At 45.5% G+C, this 18,927-nt stretch overlaps 1 protein-coding gene across 1 annotated transcript; it reads left to right on the top strand.

The window, feature by feature from the left end:
* Window positions 1–2,142: 2,142 nt before the first annotated feature.
* Window positions 2,143–14,095, top strand: DUSP7 (dual specificity phosphatase 7). The gene is made up of 3 exons (XM_081185290.1): window positions 2,143–3,153; window positions 7,165–7,593; window positions 11,561–14,095. The coding sequence occupies exons 1-3, from the start codon at window positions 2,739–2,741 to the stop codon at window positions 11,866–11,868; spliced, it is 1,152 nt and encodes a 383-aa protein (XP_081041416.1). The 5' UTR covers window positions 2,143–2,738; the 3' UTR covers window positions 11,869–14,095.
* Window positions 14,096–18,927: the final 4,832 nt, after the last annotated feature.

The raw sequence follows: 18,927 nt of genomic DNA, 5'->3' as shown, positions 1-18,927 counted from the left end.
CTTGGGGGTGCTTTCGAACTGCTAGGTGGGCAGGAGCTGGGACTGACTGACGGGAGCTCACCCCGCCGCGGGGATTCGAACCGCCGACCATGCGATCGGCAAGTCCTAGGCACTGAGGTTTCACCCACAGCGCCACCTGCGTCCTTACAACTCTGCAATTCTATTATGGCTACAAGGCATGATGGCTATGTTCTGCCTCCACAGTTACTGAGACAGCAATGTTTCTGGATGCCAGTTGCTGGAAAAAAACAAGAGTGGGGAGTGCTCCTGTGCTCAGATCCTGCTTGCGGGTTTTCTACTGCACCTGACTTGCCACTGTGTGAACAGGATGTTGGAAAAGATGGGCCTTCTTTGAAGAGAAATTACTCATTTTGCTTTAGAGTGTTGATTTGCATACCAACCTATAAAAGTAAAAAGGCCTAAGGGCCATTTCACACCCCATTCAAACTCAGCCTTGCCAGCAAGTTGTTGGGGTTTTTTTTTTCCAAAACCGGCAGCTGCAGCCAACCCCAGCGTCTTGCGTGATTCATCTGCCTATTTTATGCACTTTAGTAAACACGCGCTTCTTGCATACCTAACATTTACAGGTGTGCACTAAAAACACCTTGATCACCAAACGCTTCTGTGAGAGGAGGCCCCGAGTTGCCCATCGGGGCATGCCGAAGCCTGCACGCCTTGAATAGCATCAGCATGCAAGGAAGCAAAAGCAAAGGGCGGGGGAGCATCGCCTCGCTTTTCACAATGCCTTAGAATCAACCGCACGATAATCCCAGGAAGGCTAACCGCTGGCCTTCTGCGCAAGCCCGCTCTAGTTTCGCTGCTCCATTCACTTCCTCCGGTCCCCCTTCCCGCGCTTAGCGACTTGATACACAAGATTCTAAAAGCCCCGCCTCCCTCCCCTGATAGGCCTCTGACATTCCAACACCGCCTACCTAAGCGGCTCATTGGCGCCCCGTTAAAAGGCGAAAGTCAAGAAGGAAATTATTATTATTATTTAAATAAAGCAGCAAGGCATGAGGAGCAGGTTGTCAATCAAGTACTCAGTATGAATGTAGAATCAGAATCCGGTCAATAACACTGAAAGCCGAGTCGTTCTATTCCCCCGCTTATATTTTATTTCCTTTTTATTACTATTTATTTTGTCTGAATAATGCGATCATTCTCCTTCCAGCATCCAGCTCTCTGGGGACAATTCTGGTCGTTTCCTGGGGCAAGCATCGCCTGCCTTTCCCAGGTTTGAAGCCGTATATTATATTTAAGCCCTTGCACGCATCGTGGACTATCCCGCTCATTATAACCTGACGTTGTGTAGAGGCGCACTGAAGCTCCCGACGGAACCCTACTATTGGTCTCACAGAGTCAATCATGATAATCTCTGGCGGAGTTGGCTCATGGTACTAGTCCTCAAATCACATGAAAAAGAAACCTCACAGCAGCCCCAGTCTATTGATGTGGGGAGGCTGGTTGTTGTCATAAATCACCTGAAGCTGAAGCGGTGGCGTTGAAATGTCTCTAGGACTAGGTACTGAATACTTTTCCCCCTGCCCACAAGTATTATTATTATGATTCTCCCTTTCTGAGTGATAACAACTAGTCTATAAACACTGTTGCATTAAGGTAGGAACACTTTACGTGGTTCAGCCACGATCCCTTCTTATTCCTTCTTTTAAAGCGAGGCTAGGGACTTTTCAGGGGCTTTGAACTATTCTAAACAAATGTAAGGAAAAAGAAAAGCATTCCCTTCTGGTGGAATCGATTGCAGGCGCTCCTTGAGCCAGATGTGAGTGAGATCCTATGGGTCCGCCGTCCGCCCCCCATTCCACAGCCCCCCTTTATTCCCAGAGGCGAATTTCACGGAGCTCAACGGGGCTTCCTATTTCAGCATCATTTAAATAAACTTGGCACACACACACTGGAGAACGGAGCAAGAAAGAAGCGAGCTTCTAAGGATGCCGAGTCAGGGAGACCGGGGGCGCGACACACGTCTTGGCCGGCTAGTTGCAAGTGGACATTTGTAGCCATCTGCCCGAGCGCAAGAGCGCCGCTTTCCCTTTAAGGCGGGCCTCTCCGCCTCGCTGGCCCCTCCCTCTGCGCCGAGCCCCACCTCCCAGAGCATGACACGCCGATCCGATGGCGAAGCCCCTTTTTAATTGAGGCTGTCAGGCTGAGCCCGCGATGGATCGAGCGGGGCGACGCGGCGCTTCTAGCAGCAACAGCAGCAGCAGCAGCGCCTTAAACCGAACCAAGTGAAAGCAGCCTTTCCCGGGGAGGAGGAGGAGGAGCAGCAGCCCCGAGAGCCTGGCCAGCGCCTTCCTCGCCTCCCCCATCCCAGAAGCACGAGCAGAGCCAGGCTCTTCTCCCCCGCTCCCTCCCGCCTTCTGCTCCTGCAAGTGGAAGGAAACGTCTCTCTGCTGCGGGCGAGGAAACCGAGGGGAACGCGGACGCCGATCCGCTTGGAGCGCTTGGATCTCCAAAGCAGCGCGGGCTCCTTGGCCGGATCTCTCTCTCTCTCTCTCCCTCCCTCCCTTTAAAACAACGATCATATTTTTTTGAAACTAACTCTTTTGCTTCTTCGGTGATTTGGACAGTAGGCTTCAGAGGGCATTCCCCGCTCCCTCTTCCCCCCCCCCCGCACCGCGCCAGTGATTTGTTTTCCACGCGCGGCCGCTCTCCTCCACCGCTCCCCCCTCCCGCGATTTTGCCCTCCCCCACCCTTCCCCCCCTCCCTTGCGATCCTCATGAAAAATCACATCTGGGGCAGCACCCCGCGGGCTCCCATGGCTGCGGCGATGCCGTGGAAGAGCGCGGAGTGGCTGCAGGAGGAGCTGGAGTCGAGCGGGGGCAGCTCGCTGCTGCTGCTCGACTGCCGCCCGCACGAGCTCTTCGAGTCGTCGCACATCGAGACCGCCATCAACCTGGCCATCCCGAGCCTGATGCTCCGGCGCCTCAAGAAGGGCAACCTGCCCATCCGCTCCATCATCCCCAACAACGAGGACAAGGAGCGCTTCGCCAAGCGCTGCAAGGCGGACACCGTCCTGCTCTACGACGAGGCCACGGCCGAGTGGCAGCAGGACAGCGGCGCCCCCAGCTCCGTCCTCGGGCTCCTGCTGCAGAAGCTGCGCGACGACGGCTGCAAGGCGTTCTACCTGAAAGGTACCGGGGGCGCGGGACTGTGGACGGGGCTGGCAGGAAGACGGGCAGGGGTCGGATCGATTTGAGCAGCGCGGGGAAGCTCCCCACCCCGATAGCTCTGGTCTGCTAGTTAGCAGCACCCCCCCCCCCAATCGGAGCGACCGGCGTGGTTCCCGCCTAACAGCAATCCCACCCCCACCCCTAATCTCTCACCACCATGCAGACTGGATCCGGATCCGGATCGCAGCTTTTTTTCCTTCCGTAGTTCCTGAGGATTCGCCTCCCGTTGTAATGTGTTTTGGGAATGCCGCCCTTAAGAAATCAGGGATAATAATGGAAGGAAACTTCTGGTCTGCTGTTGCACTTTTCCCACCCTTTAAAGGCGATTATAGCTTTCTCGTTTTGGCGAAGGATTGTGCTCTTGCTCTTTCGCCTTTCAAAATGGTTTCATGTGCCGAATACGGGCAGATATTGGCCGCTGAACACTCGGATTCCCCTTCTTGTTGCACCTCTTCCCGCCGGCCGGCCGCCCTCCCTCCCCGCGCGGTACAAATCTCTCGCGTGGGAGACACTATTCCCTCCCGAAGGTCTTATTCCTGCCCGATTCTTCTATATCTATGAATGGGGCAGAATGGGTTTATTCACCCAGTGACTCCTCCATGCCTCTTCATTCTGAAATCCGGTTTGTGAGCATCTGTTTTGGAATAGTCCCTCCTCCCTCTTTCTGACCACCATCCCTAGTTTTTCCACCTTGTCCACCGACCTGGTGTGGATCTATGATCCTCACTCCCTCCTTAGTTGCCCTTTAGGAGATCTCCTCTATACTGACAAAGAAAATTAAATAAGGGGATGGTGGGTCTAACTTCTCACACAGTGGCAACAATCTCCCCTAAAAGACTTCTTTCATGACATGCGGTTATTTGAGGCCAGTAACCACAACTAATCTGTGAGAGGGGTGGGTGTATTGATCACCCCCCTCCCCAAGTTTGAATTTGTGCATTGAGACTAGATCCAGGTGCTTTAGCAGTGCTTCCTGGTGTGTGTGTGTGTGTGTGTGTGTGTGTGTGTGTGTGTGTTTCTGGTGAAGGATTGACTGATTGGATGTGCTTGCCTTTGGGCAATGGGTTGAATTAAATTAGTTCTCTGGTGCCATTCTGTGCCATGCTTCTGTTATGCCTCTCAATCTCTGAATGAAGTGCATTTTGAATTGAGATAATAGTTCACTATAAAGTCTCCATTCAGATCTCTTAGGAGATCCCCCCCAAAAAAGAGGGGCATTGCGAAGCAGTCAAAACAGTCATTCTGAGTGAGCCTACCAGGATGATGATAATAACTTTGCTTCCCCCAAAATACACACACACACACGCACCACAACACTGCTGTGGTCACTGGGCGGCAGGATTGAGGCAGGAACAGTAGGCAACACCAAATCAATATTGTCACTTGCAACAAGGCGGATGGATAGACTGGTAGATTGATTACGGGATTTCTGATGGTAGGAGGGCAGTATATGTGAGGGGCAGAGGAAGGAGGATGAAACTGTTATTGGGGATTCTGGATCCTCTTCTTTCCTATTATAGGTTTCAGGGTTCTTTTTAGTAGCTGAACTCATGCTGCCATGTTAACTTCTTCAGCTTCTCTTGAGGAGAGAAATGCACTGGTGCTTCCCATTCCTTTCTCAATATCCTAAAAAGTTCTCATGAGTGTTCAGCGTTATTTAAACTGAATTCTGTACTCCTGGCATTTCCCTCCTTTCTTAACTCCCCCCTAGTTCCTTTAAACTCGCATGCAATGGAGAAAAGGAGGAGTTAAGCTGCTGCTGCTTTCCCTTCGCTTCGCTTTTTTTTCTGGGGCCTCAGTGGGAAATGTTTCCAATTAAAATTCCAAAATGGCTTCTCCATATTGTCTTTCTCCTTGAGGAGAGGAAAAAAGGGAACCTACTCTCTCTCCCTCTCCCTCTCTTCCCTTCATGAATGAATATGGCAGGGGATGTGTATGCTGTTCAGTGACCTTGCCACAACTCTGCCAAGCCCCTGGAATTTCCAGGAGACTTTTCGTAATGACACTGTTTATCAGATCCACCTAATGACTGCTAAATGCCTCCTTAACGTACATGAAGGAGCAAATTAAATTTCTTCTTGTCTAATTGCTCTGTCGGAAAGGGGCGCCAAAAGAGAAATGATTAGAAGGAATGGTTTTACTCCTGACCTTTACTTGCACATTCAATAGATCCTTGAGTTTACTTAAACAATATTGGAGCAAGTTGCTCAACTCGGTGACGGGTTGTTTTCTGAGCTCTCCAGCTGTGCTGCTGTTCCAAGTGATAAGCGGGCAGTGGCCAAACACTCTATAATTTAAAAAAAGGAAACTTCTGTTCCTGTCTCTTCCTCTCCCTCACTGGCCCCAGCATATCTTAATACCTTCCCCACATGTTGAGCAATATCTTTGAGACTAGATCTTACAATGCCTTCTATTTGAACTGGCTCTCCTTAATGAAGTTTTCATTGCTTGGAAATGAACTTTTGTTTTCAAGCCGAGTTGCTGTGAGACTTGTCACATGCACACCCACCCATCCCTGCCGCCCAACAGCGCCCCTATGCTTTTAGCCAGTTACATGACAGGCAGTTAGTTATTCAACAGGTGAAGCTTTTCTTGTCACTGCATTTTCATGCTGGAAAGTGGCAGCTGCTGATTTTCTGCTCATCTTAAATGCGCCGGAGCCCTCTAGGGGAGGGGGTGGGAGAAGAAAAACGGCAGGCATCATTTCTATAATTTTATTAAATGTTAATATTGCCACCCACTTTTTTCTTTCTCAAGTCAAGCATACATGACATATGTTAAATATGTGCTTAGGATACTCCTCCTTAAGAAGCAGGTAGTCAGATACTAGTTTTTGTGGATTTAATTGCTTCAGACTATAGGTGAAGTGGTTTTTTTCATGATTGAATGGCTCCCCTTAGCAAAAAACAGCAGCAGCAACAGCAAAACAGCAACAACCCTACATGTAGAATGCTAAATGTCTGGGAGAAGGTTGAAGCTTACTCTTCTCCCTGATAGTCTAGTTTTCTGATATGCAGGAATTGGTTTTTAAACTGACGAACATTTCGTCATGTAATCCTCATTACATCTCGAAAGATTACACTGAGGCACAGATTTCTCACCTCAGAGCATTTTCCTGGCATGGCAAAACGAAAAGGTGGAACCATACAGCACATTTCAGTAATACGAGTGTAACTGATGTGTGATCAAGTGAAAACTGCAGCAGTCACCTGAAATTTCCTGCTGTCTTGGCACTTCTGTTGGGGCTGCCAACTTTTTCCCTGAGCCCCTGCTCCTGTGCTTCAACAGCACCTTGGTCTGCAGGCATTAGCAGTTCCTAAAACATCTCCATGCTATGAAAACTTTCACTGGCTGCTTCCCGGATATTAAATTGCTGTGTAAAGTCACACATGAACAGGCTAGGCTTGTGCTGTGGTGAGCTGGCAACTGTAATTACCACTGAAGAGGAGGGTGCGAAAACTGGGCACCTGCTAAGAAGTAAGTCCCATGAAACCCAGTGGGACTTACTTCAGAGTAGGCATGTATAGGATGGCAGTGTCTCTGCTTTTTTGAGCCCTTGGTTGGAATTGTAGAGTTGGAAGGGACCCTGAGGATCATTTAGTCCAAACCCCTACAATGCAGGAATATGCAGCTGTCCCATACGGGGATCAAACCTGCAACCTTGACATTATCAGCACCACACTCTAACCAACTGAGCTATCCTTCCCCTCGCACAGGATGCAATGCTAGGAGACATTGCCTTTCCTCCCCACGTGACTGTACACAGAACAGCATGCTACCAATCTGGGCCTAATTCAGACCATACGCTTGAAGCAAAGAATTTAGGTAAATGGACTTTTCAAGGTGCGTTTAGCTAAGGAGGAAACAGATGGCTAAAATATGTGGCTTTTCCTGGTAATGAATAAGTATTCAGGTATTGGTAGCTTTAGGATGCAAGTGATATTAAAGTGCGCCTTCTTTTCACCTCTGCAGGTGGATTCAACAAATTTCAGACAGAATACTCGGAGCATTGTGAAACCAATCTTGACACTTCATCTCCTACCAACTCTCCTCCTACATCGGTCCTTGGTCTGGGAGGCCTGAGGATCAGCTCCGATTGTTCGGATGGAGAATCGGACAGGGAGCCTAGCAGTGCCACGGAATCCGATGGGAGCCCGGTCCCAAATAACCAGCCGGCCTTTCCTGTCCAGATTCTTCCCTATTTGTACCTGGGTTGTGCCAAAGATTCCACCAACTTGGATGTCTTGGGCAAATACGGCATCAAGTACATCCTGAACGTTACTCCCAACCTCCCCAACATGTTTGAGCACGACGGAGAATTCAAGTACAAACAGATTCCCATCTCGGATCACTGGAGTCAGAATCTCTCCCAATTCTTTCCCGAGGCCATTGCTTTCATTGGTAGGTGTTGGACATCCTGTTCTCGGCGGACCAGCCCCTTTAGCAATCAGTAGTTTTCCATAACTAGTCCTGGGGGTTCAGTACCTGCTCACTGTTAGGTTCCATGCAATACATGCTACACCTCCTAATTTTGGTAGCTAGTGATTGTGTCAGTGTCAGACACTGATTTTCCCTACTTCAGACTTTACTTCAAAGTCAAAAAGCTTTGCTTCAGTTGGCTGTGGTGGAACAGTTTTAAAGATGGCTTGTTTTTTGTCTGGGGCTTCAGGGCTGTGCTTTAAATTATAATTTCTGCCTTTGTGGGCATTATATTTGCCACAAAACTAAGTTCCATTGCAGAGATTTTAAATGTTGTTTAACAAATTACATGCTGGTGCTTTGAGGCTGAAATCTTGTAAACTCTTACCTGGGAGTTGGTTCCATTGAAGTCCCTGGGGATTCTGGCTAAGTAGACACATGTAGGGTTGCCCTGTAAATGGTCTATTTTTGTTTAAATGTTATGATACTATACGTCCATGGTTTCCTATTCATGCTGTTTATGAGTAAATTTGAGGGTCCAATAGCATTGAAAACGGAATACCTTTTTGAAAGCTCCTTTGTGTTTTGGGAAGTAGATAAAGCAGGCATTTTTAAGCTTTAGACTTTGGGGAAAGACTTTTCACAAGGAGGTATCTGCTAAGCATCTGTTGTGGAACCCCCTGTGTGCAGCAAATGCTTACAGACATGTTCTGCAGTGCGTACACAGGGAGTATTGCCTATTGGCCCCCACCATCACCATGCACCACCTGAGAACCAGGATCCACTTACCCATTGGAGGCGAGCTGCGGCAATAGTCTACTGGCAGCGTTGCCAGGCAGTGAGGCTGTGGGTGGGTGGAACCTGAGTATCTGCAATCCCACCCCTGCCTCTCCCTTCTCAGTGTGCGACAGTGATGCTGCAGCATCTTCCTCACCTCGCAAACCACTCCTTCTGACACCTTTCCCTAGGACAAAGATGGGGAATGGCTGGCCTGCCGGACACTGCTTGATTCCAGCTAGCATGGCCAATGGATGGGGATGGTGGTGGTTGGTAGTCCAAAACATCTGAAGGGCCAGAAACTCTCCATCCTTGCCTTGGGGGGCACACACCACTTACCTGCTCTAGGAGATGGCAGGGGAAGATCAGTAGAACTGGGCAATCTGCCTTTCAGAGAAAGATGCCTGCCATTCGTAGTCTTCACATCATTGTGAACCTCAAGATTTAATGGGACACATTTAGAAAACCACTGAGAAAAAGAAAGAGCTGTTTTGCTCATGTTGTGTATGTTCCTTGATTCCTAAAGATAAAGCTAAACATGTGAACAAAGATGAAAGTTCTGTGTTAGAAACTCGTTCAAATTCCCTCTGGCTGCTGAAGTCGTAAAATGATGGGTGTGCATGTGTGAAGTAGCTAGACCCGGAACAGGGGTTTATGATTGCTATTTGGGGAGAAAATCCCTATGCTGATCATAACCCCTAAAGGACCTAAAACTTATTTTATTTAAAACTTTGGATCCTGCCCCTCAGCGTTTCTGCTTCCATGGCAGCTCACAGATGCTATGAGAATGGGCACATCTAAATAATTTAAATTCAGCCAATTAATATGGCAAGAATGAGCAAGATAAAAACACAGTCATTTAGGGAGTGCCTTCTCTGATATGAACATGCCTGTTCACAAGTGTCATCTTCAGAAGTCCTTCTTTCAATGCACTTGGCTTCTAAGGTGAGGCAGATGACAATTGGAAAAAGGGTCTTTTCAGTTGTGGCACCCTGCCTTTGTAGTATTCTCCCCAGGGAGAAAACTTTACTGTTTCTTCAGCACCAGAGAAATAACATTTTTATTGACATTTTTATTGGGTTTTGTTTTTTTAATGCCCACATTGGTCTCAAGAAGTATGTAGGGTGTTATTGGCATTTCATTTTGAATTGTGCTTGGAAACACAGTGTCCAAATGGATCCTTTCTAGGATTGTTCTAGCTTTCCACAATTGTTATTGTGATGCAGGAATAGATATATGGCTGCCAGGTAATGGCTCATATTTACCTAACAAAGTTGTGTGCCCTAAAGTTGAAAATACAACAGTCCAGGAGTTTGTTTCTGGCTATGTCAGAATGCACACCCACTACTCAGAATACACCCACTGAAATCATTGAACTAAAGTTAGTCATGACTAAACCTGCTTGTCCACTGATTTCAGTAGGTGTACTGCAAATATGACTTAATTGGATACAAACCAGAGAGCTGTTTCATTGAGATAGTGGACAAGTGCTGGTCTGCTTGACTGCACTGTAGGCTTGAAAACCTCGGTGCTGCTAAAGTTGCTTGCTTCTGTTCTGTGTTCTCTAAACCAGTATACTCTGGGGAAAAGTTCAAGCTTAGTTGGTTTGTACTGCCCCAAAACCTCAATATGAAAAAGTCTATTTCTTCTATTGCTCTTATCAGTAGATCATTTTGCTTTTGCTTAAAGGCATGTGAGGGGAGCAAGGTATTTAGACACCGGCTCAGTCAAAAAAACATCCTTTCTGTGAAAACCACACTCTGCTTTGGTTTTTATGACAGGAAATGCTTACCTCATTCATTCACTATAAGACTAAATAGAGGGGGAAAGAACCAGTGTTCAAATAGGACACCAGAAGACCTCAGGGAAATTTATTTTGCTTGAAAAGAGGCTGTGTTAAAGCAGTCCTTGTCACCTGGCACTGCTTCGTGACTTGTACAATAATGCGGGCTAAGAAGTCAAACTTGTTCATTCTTTATTTCCCTGCTATCATTGGCTATCTCATCTTTCCGTCTCTGGCTAAGGTAGTTAGGCTGTAAACTTTTCCGGGCTTAACAGCCAAGCCTTAAGATGTACTTTTGAAGTAAGTCTCTTTGGCATCAGTGGAATGTAGTTCTGCATAAATGTGCTTTAGGGCTGTGTGGCCTTTGTTATGGGTCAACATGCATATTCACTGTGCAGTGGTGTGTGTGTGTGTGTGTGTGTGTGTGTGTGTGTGTGTGTGTGTGTGTAAGTCCTTCTGAGTTCAGCGGGGTTTAACCCCAGAGAAACAAACATAGGATTGCAGCCTCAAACTGACTGCTGTGGGAAGAGACACTGGCCAGTGTCAGTTACGTGTAGGCATGCAACTTAAATACATGCTGCAGCCAGTCACCGGTAGTATTTTTAGCTTGTGAAAGCTGTTTGTGTCTGCCACTAAACAGCATCTCACCTTCCTTTCCCTGCTGTCGTCTGCTTGAATATAATTATTAATCGATGATAACTTTGTGTGTCGAGCTCTGCTGCTATATTGCTTCCAAAAAAACCGCCCCGCAACTATTTAGCAAACTTCAGTTTTTCAGCAGCATCTGCTGCTGATTCCGAAAATAAAAGGGACCTCAAAAAGTTAGCACATTTGGCCTTAGTGGTTATATTTTGACACATGTCAGTGCTGCCAAGTTTGACTAGTTGCAGCTGGGCACCTAGCTGTTGCTTAATACCAGAATTAAATTTGAAGCGAGAATGGCCTGAACTACGTCTTAAGAAGAGTCAGGGAACTCCAGAGACAGAACTACAATTCTGTCTTCCTTCCTCAAGAGACTTGCTTCCTTATCTTCTCTGTTTTATGACACTTCCATGCTTACATCATCTTTATGTGCCAAGATTTAATGAGCTAATATTTGTAAACTGTTCTGACTACACAGTGCTGATTGCAACTAGTCATCATGTGAGACTTGAGGAAAGCATATATCTGTGAGGAAATACAAAGAATTGTGGGTGAAAACTACCAGTTATCCAGCAATACGTGGATATTGAAATCCATGTATTATGATGATGATGATGATGAATAACAAATCTGTTGCAATAATTGACATAAGCTGTTTGATGTGGGCTTCCATCTCGCCCTGGTTTAAAGAGAGGCAGCTTCTTGTGGTCCAGCAGATTCAACATCTCCCTTTTTTGTCTCTTTCAGATGAAGCCCGTTCTAAGAAATGTGGCATTCTGGTTCACTGCCTAGCCGGCATCAGCAGGTCTGTAACGGTAACTGTTGCCTATTTAATGCAAAAGCTCAACTTGTCTCTCAATGATGCCTATGACTTTGTAAAAAGGAAAAAGTCCAACATTTCTCCAAACTTTAACTTCATGGGCCAGCTCCTGGACTTTGAAAGGACTTTGGGGCTCAACAGCCCATGTGACAACCGCTCCCCCACCGAACAGCTCTACTTCACCACTCCAACCAATCACAACTTGTTTCCACTGAACACTTTGGAGTCTACATGAAGTGGATTTTCTCTGGGGGACACCCCCCAAAGCCTTGAATCGCTTCTCTTTGAGCATTTCAAATCCATTAAGCGGAAAGTCTTTCCAGCCAGCCTTGAAAGAACTGGTTTCTCCAAGCAGAGCTGTCTGAATTGCTGCTTTACTGAAAAGGCTTGTGCCATTTATTAGTATTCTGATGCTAAATCAAAATGGGTTCGGAGGAGTTACCTTATCAGAGTTACTTAATGTGGGGGATGGCCTGGCATTCTGAACACAGCTGTTACTGGCAATAGCTGCTTTCCTGGGTGTGTAGAGACTGACATGATACACACCGCACACACACATGCAAACACACACATACATGTATTACACACGCACACGTTAAGAACGACTTGTGTGTGTTTGCTCGGTGTGGAAAGCAAAGGAGACTCATGCACTTGGCAACCTTTGATCAATAAGTGTTGGCCTGAGACTGTTGTTTTAAAACCCAGTTTACTTTTTCTTTTTTTAAAGAAAAGGAGGTAATCTTTACTCCTTCTTGGGTTCAAGCTCTTTTTAAATATGTATGTACCTGACAGTTTGTACAGACAAGGTTGCAAAACCAGTATTTTATTCTGTTCTTGTTCGAGTTCATGTTTTTAGATAAAAGACGAGGAAAAAAAAATCAAAATGTTTCTATTGACCAAATGCATTTTGCACACTTTGTAAAGCCTTGATATATTCTGGCATGTTACTGGGTACTTGGGAGCGAGAGAGAGAGAAAGTGAGAGAAAGAGAGAGAGAGAGGAGGGCACCTGTTGCTGCTGCTTGTTAGCATCCGGTTGGCGTTTTCATGACTTGTGAGGGCCAGTTGGTGATAATACCACTCTCTGCCATGCCCACATTCACAATCTCTTCTGCACTGAATCAGCCAAGGTGACTAAGCGCCATTGTGCTTTTTTAAAAACACCACCTTTTGCCAAAAAAACAACTCGCCCCTACCCTACATCGGTTGCCCTCTGTCCCCAGTTTGATGATACCTGCGTCTCCTCCATCCGAGCTGGTAGAGGCATGTTTCGAGGCTCTTAGCTGCTCTGCGCAGCCTATTATGACTGTTAACATCACCCAGCTGGCCTGAAATCATTCCAGTTTCTGAAGCAATGAAAATACTTTCAATGATGTTGGCATTTATCCAGCGCACTTAATTCTGTGTCTCTCTGTGTGTGAATTTGTGTGTGAATTTGTATGTGTGTGTGTAGGGAGGAGCGGAGCTGAGAGGTGTGAGAAGAATCAGCTGATTCTGCTATTTTAAAAGACTTGAGCAGAGCAGAGACATTTTGGTGCGTAACCAGTGGACAACTCTCATATGAACCACAGGAGGGCATGGAATTATGCTGTTTAGAAAAGGGGCATGGAAACGTGGATTTTTTCTTTAGCTCTCTGGTGAACTTTTTTCCTGGGTAACTTCTTTGCTGTGCCTTCTACAACAAGAAGACTTGTTTATATTTCTCACTAATGTATTATACTGGAAGAGGGAGAAGTGGTGCTTATTTCCCCCACCCCCAGGAAGAGGGCATGACGGGCATGGGAAAACTTCGTTGCCTGCAATGTAGCCCCTCCCTTCTTCTCATCTCCCTTTCCACTTTCACTCTCAAAGTAACTTTTTAAAAGCCACGGAGTCCCCCCCCTCAAAATATTCAGTTTTTATACTCCCCCCCCCCAAAATAAATAAATCTCTATGTGGAAGAATGTTTTAATGCTGTTGCATCACAGAACTGGTATGTGTGTGTGTGTGCGTGTATTTTATTTTTTAAAGAAACATTACCAGAATATCAGAATGATTTTTGTCTTTTTTGTTGTTGGTGGTTTTGTTTGTTTTTGTTCCTTTTTTATGTTAGCAATGTTGGGGTTGCTGGGTCATCGGGGCAGGAAGCGTGGAGTGCTTTGTGTGTGGATGAGCAAGCAAATGCGGAATCTCCTAACTGAATCTTACCTCAAGGAGGAATTTTTATTTTTTCAGGGATTTAGACAGTGCATCTGTATCTTGTTAAGCTGGTTTGTATAAAGGCTTCCTGTGCCAATGGTGGTCTTTTTTAAAATAAAGAAAGATAAAAGAAAGATGCATCCTCTTCGTATAAATGAGAATTTGTTAGCGAGGGACAGTTTTGCTTTCTGTGTTTATGAAGGAAAAATGTGTGACCCTATATATCCTGAACCCAATATTGGGACTTTGTTTATATTGCAAATAAATATTATTTTTTCTTTAAAACCATGTCTCTGTGTCACAAATGCCACTCTGGCTTTCTGCCTCTTTATTCCTTTTGCCTTTAATACACTGCTTTGACCGTGACCGGTGTTTGCTGATTGGTGTTTGCATGGCATTTGGTTACACGCGCCGTTTATAATTTTGACAGTCCTGTGGTGAAAGTCTGGGGGGAAAGGGGCTGGATTAAACCAAAAAAAGCATAAAGAACCATTCTGAAAGACTTGACCTCATCTCACTGGCTGAGAACGCACAGGTTGGCAGGAGTCGTGTGTCGCAGGTTTCTGTTTATTGGGATCTTGCCAGCTACTTCAATGGCGGATATGGATGGCCTACATCTGTAAATCAGCCAGAGCCTAGATTTTAAGATGTTTGACACCTAAAATTTACACATGAATTAATAGGACCTTTTTGGGCAGCTGGCACCTTGGTTAATCCTGCTTTTCTGGTGCCTGATCCTTACAGACATGCTGAGTTCCTGACAGGAATCAGCTTTCTTGAAAGTAATGGTTGCTCTTGAACTATGACAGGGCCATGTCTCCCTTTGCTTCATTTGGCAGGGTGAGTTTTATTTTGAATGTCACCTGGGAATCGGACTGGGATGAAGGGCGGCTTAAGTCCTTGTCAAGGCTTTACCTGCCCGCCTTATGTGCTGATTCCTGTCAGAAACGCTGTGAACATCCCGTGGGTTCACCTTGCACTGTAATTTAACTGTTGGATTTGACAAAATGACGGCCACTTTGCTCCCTACTTCGTTCCCTGCCGGGGGAGGTTTGGTGCTGACTTTGGAGGGAAAAGGCAGCTATTTCCACTGCATTTTTAGGCAGGAAAAGATCTATGCCTGTTAATTTTTTCTGCTTTCTATCCCAGCTCCTGCCAACCTAGCAGTTCGAAAGCATGCCAGTGCAAGTAGATAAATAGGTCCCGCTGCGGCGGGAAGGTAAACGGCGTTTCCGTGTGTTCTGGCACTTGTCACGGTCCTCCGTTCGCCAGTAGCGGTTTCATCATGCTGGCCATACCATACACCCATTAAGGAGCAGAGGCAGGCAAGGGGCATCTAACAAATTGAGGAAACAAAATAGTAAACAACGGACCAGTGCCTGGATGTAGTGGTGGGATGGATATGGGAAAACAAGATAAGCTTGAATCTTAGAAAGGTGAAGGCACTGTGGCTGAGAAATTGTCTGCACACTCTGAATGAGGACGTACACAATCTGCAGGTGCTTATGGATCCAGCTTTGGCTACACCTGCTATGCCTCATCTGTCCCAGTTTCTGGACTGGGACAGCTTGATCACAGTAGCTGTTTGTAAACTTGCAGCATCACACGCATTCATTGAGGGAGCTAGTGTTTGGACAGGTGGTGAGAATTTTAACACACAAATGACAGCCTTTGTTTTATTTTTTTAAAAGGGAATCTAGATTTCAGTTTCTCCCTGGGTTGGTAAAAGTTCCCCCAGCATTTGTTCAGGCAGTACAGATTTCTGGATTTCTGGCTTCCTATTTAGGTAGTTGTATACCATAATAAGTTTACGTGGTAAGCAAATGTGAAATGGTCATTTGTGTAGCCTCTGTGTAACATGGGAAGGGTAGCAGTCAGTCAACTTGAGGGTGGAAATAAGAATAAATAAGTGGGTGCCCCTGGATATAGCTGCTCCAAACAAGCATCACCAGCCAGCTAAAAACATGATTATTTCAAAAAAGATAGTGTAATTTCGTTTGTTCTAAGGCCCAGTCTGAAACTCAAGAATAGGATGTGTTATTTCTGAGGGGGGAGCTGGAGTTGACCATTTCCCACATTGAGGATGCCTCCAGGTTGCCACAATTTTGTGGGAGGGATTCAGTCACATATTGGAAATTAAGGTTTGCACAATTAAAGTGTATAAAAGCACTCAGGTGTAACAAATCCACATAAAACACACCACCCATTAGGCTTGTTGCATTTAGAACAGTGATGAGGAAATATACTAACAAGTGTGGGATACAGATAAATGGATGGGAAAATAGATAACCTTCCCACAAATAAATCAGGAGGATGAATGCTCATTGGCACATAACCCCCACACAAATAAAATGGATGCTCAATAAAGACCATATTTAATCTAAACCACATACACAAATCAGGATAAATGTTCAATAGACATGTGTTCTGGAGGAACCCAGCATGTTATACAGCAGCACATATGCCTTCTATCTTGAGGACATTGCAACGGTAGTTCCTAAAAAAATTCTTTGACCAGTTTGGAGGATGAATTTAGCATTCTAGATGAAGGATCTTTTAACGCATACATCATTTTATATTAATGTTTGATCTCCAGGGATTATGATTCTAAAGTCATATATAAAATAATTTAATTTCACACAAATGTTGACACTGGTTCACTATCCTGCAGTGTGGCTGTGCTTAAAGCAAGGACTGGCAACTGTGTGCGTGCAAAACTGACTTCATCACAGGCAGCTTAGGGCACAGATGTATTTTGAAGGATGCAAACCAATGAGCAGAGGAGGGTAAACTACTTCCATGCCTTTCTTGCTATATTACAAAATACAGGGGTTTTGAGGATGCTTTCAAAAAGCACATATTAGTACAAACATATATTTCCAGCTGGTCTCACTGGTTGTGGTAAGACTGCTTTCTCTCCTCAATCAGGTATGCTTCCCTGGTTTTTGTTTGACATCCTTGGACAGGATTCAGGTTAATAATAGCATTTAGCATCAACTGTGTGTAAGAGTGTTTCTTTCCCCCTTGCAGTAGCTTGTGTCTTTCTGGAACAGTACAGCAGCTATTTTTAGCTCTCTAACTGGAAGAAATAAGCATAAACTTAACATTCTGTGCGAGAGAGGCTGCATCGCTTCAGAATGGCTTGATCTGAAAAAGACCCTGCGATAACCACCATTAAACACGTTTGCTGTGCTTGTGACTCAAAGGAAAGGATTTTTGACGTGGCTAGATCTCATTCAGGATCCTTACCTTTGGAGTTGAGTGGTATCGCCCTAGCGGTCACAGGGAAGAGCGTTTTGTGGCCCTGGTTTTTCTGGCCTACGGTAGCCAGCCAAGTTGCATGAATGGCTCACCTCTGTCTGAGTGTCTCTCACTGTGTAGGAATTGCTGATATTGTGAATGTTTTGTGTATACGTGTTGCCATGTTTAGTGAGAAGGAAGCTTGCGGGGGGGGGGGGGGAGAGAAACAGGCAAGAAAGGCTGAAGCAGGAAAAGTGGGGGTTGGTAGCTGAGAGATGGGGAACAGAAAAATGGGTAAGAGAAGAGAGGGTGATGGAGCTGAGACCTTGGTGACCCTGGGACCTATTAATGGGTGGGATATTTTCTGCAGGGTGGGCGAGTTTTCCTTATTGGGGTAAAATGAGGGTGAGCGAGGGCTGCTCAATTTACCCCTGAGAAGAGGAAGTGAAATTCTGCATGCTTAAGTCAATCCTGGGAAATATGACATGGGCCTTGAAGGCTAAAAGAGGGTTTGCAGGATTTCTGGCTGCGGTACTTCAGTTTTCATTAAATCCGGACATTTCATGTGTTATTGATTATGTGTTGGAGGCCTTTTACTGTTTATGCATGCTAATGGCAGGCTGGGCCTGGGACACTTGTTGGGTAGTCAGGTGGGTGGGTTAGAGATTTATTTATTTAAATTGTTAATATTGATCCTGTTTTTGCATTTGATTCCATTATCGCAGTATTGAATGTGGTTTGTTGATGGTGCCTTATTTGTTTTTATATTTTGGTAACAATTATTTTTAACTGTGTTCTGTTTTGATTTTTGTCTAACACGAGTCTCATTGGGCATGGCCTACCATCCAAAAGCGGCATATAAATTAAACTAAACTAAACTAATAAAAAACAGCCTAACCCTATGATGGCACAGGGAGGAGGAAAGAGAGCGCAGATTATATGGGGCGACTAGAGAAAAGGTGATGATGGGATGCAGAGAAGCTTATTTCTGAGTAAAGAAAAAAACGAAAGAGTGGCTGAGAAATGAGGGTAAGGAGAGACCAATGGGGCAGGATAAAAGAGAAATACAGTAAATATGCAATAGTATTTGTTGAGAAGCAGTCTATTTCGGTAGCTGACATGCTATAGCTTACTATTTGACATGGAAGTCGGCTTTTGACAATATCTGACATGTACATTTACCTAGTAGTCAATAGATTACACAGCCTGACATGCAGTAGCATTCAGCATTGGAATTCTCTGAAAGCTGACATGGTGGCAGTCACTATTTGAGAGTTTCCAACATGCAGAAGCATCTAGCTATTTGACATGTAACACAGAAATGTTGATTGCCAAAACATGACTTTGAGCCTGCCTTCCATGTTGCAGCTATAGCTGAGGGGAAACAAATACTGCATAGGAAGTATAATCTTAATATGAACACTACATTTCAATTCTTGGTTTTCTAAGGTAGCAGGCCTGGTTTCCTCCACCTCCCACACACACGCACACATTTGTAGCCTTGAAAACATGAGAGCATGTAAATAGTTCTGCTAATCAACACGTTGTATTTATAGGAGACTGGCACATGCTTGCTGTGAAGTGCTGCACGTGAAGGTGCTGCACTGCGATCACAGGCTCTCTCGGTTACTTCGAGGCTTCTTCCTCCTTGCTCCACCTCCCAGCTTTGCTTGGTAGACAGGGACATTGCTGAAAACACCATAAATAGACCCGTGTTGGGCTACTGTTGGAAGAGTGGTCATGCAACAGTCTTAACTTACGCTATGCACAAACCATACATTTACAGTACATGACTTCCCCCAAAGAATCTTGGGAGCTGTAGTTTGTTAAGGATGTTTGAAATTCTAACCCTGTGAGGCACAAACTACAGTACCCAT

Source organism: Podarcis bocagei (assembly GCF_964188305.1).
Source record: "Podarcis bocagei genome assembly, chromosome: 2".
NCBI classification, from domain to species: Eukaryota; Metazoa; Chordata; class Lepidosauria; order Squamata; family Lacertidae; genus Podarcis; species Podarcis bocagei.
This window is presented reverse-complemented; position numbering and strand designations above follow the sequence as displayed.

Coding starts and splice junctions, on each gene's coding strand:
- DUSP7 (XM_081185290.1), top strand. CDS start 2,739: ATGAAAAATCACATCTGGGGCAGCACCCCGCGGGCTCCCATGGCTGCG. Junction 3,154..7,164: donor CAAGGCGTTCTACCTGAAAG/GTACCGGGGGCG, acceptor TCACCTCTGCAG/GTGGATTCAACAAATTTCAG. Junction 7,594..11,560: donor CGAGGCCATTGCTTTCATTG/GTAGGTGTTGGA, acceptor TGTCTCTTTCAG/ATGAAGCCCGTTCTAAGAAA.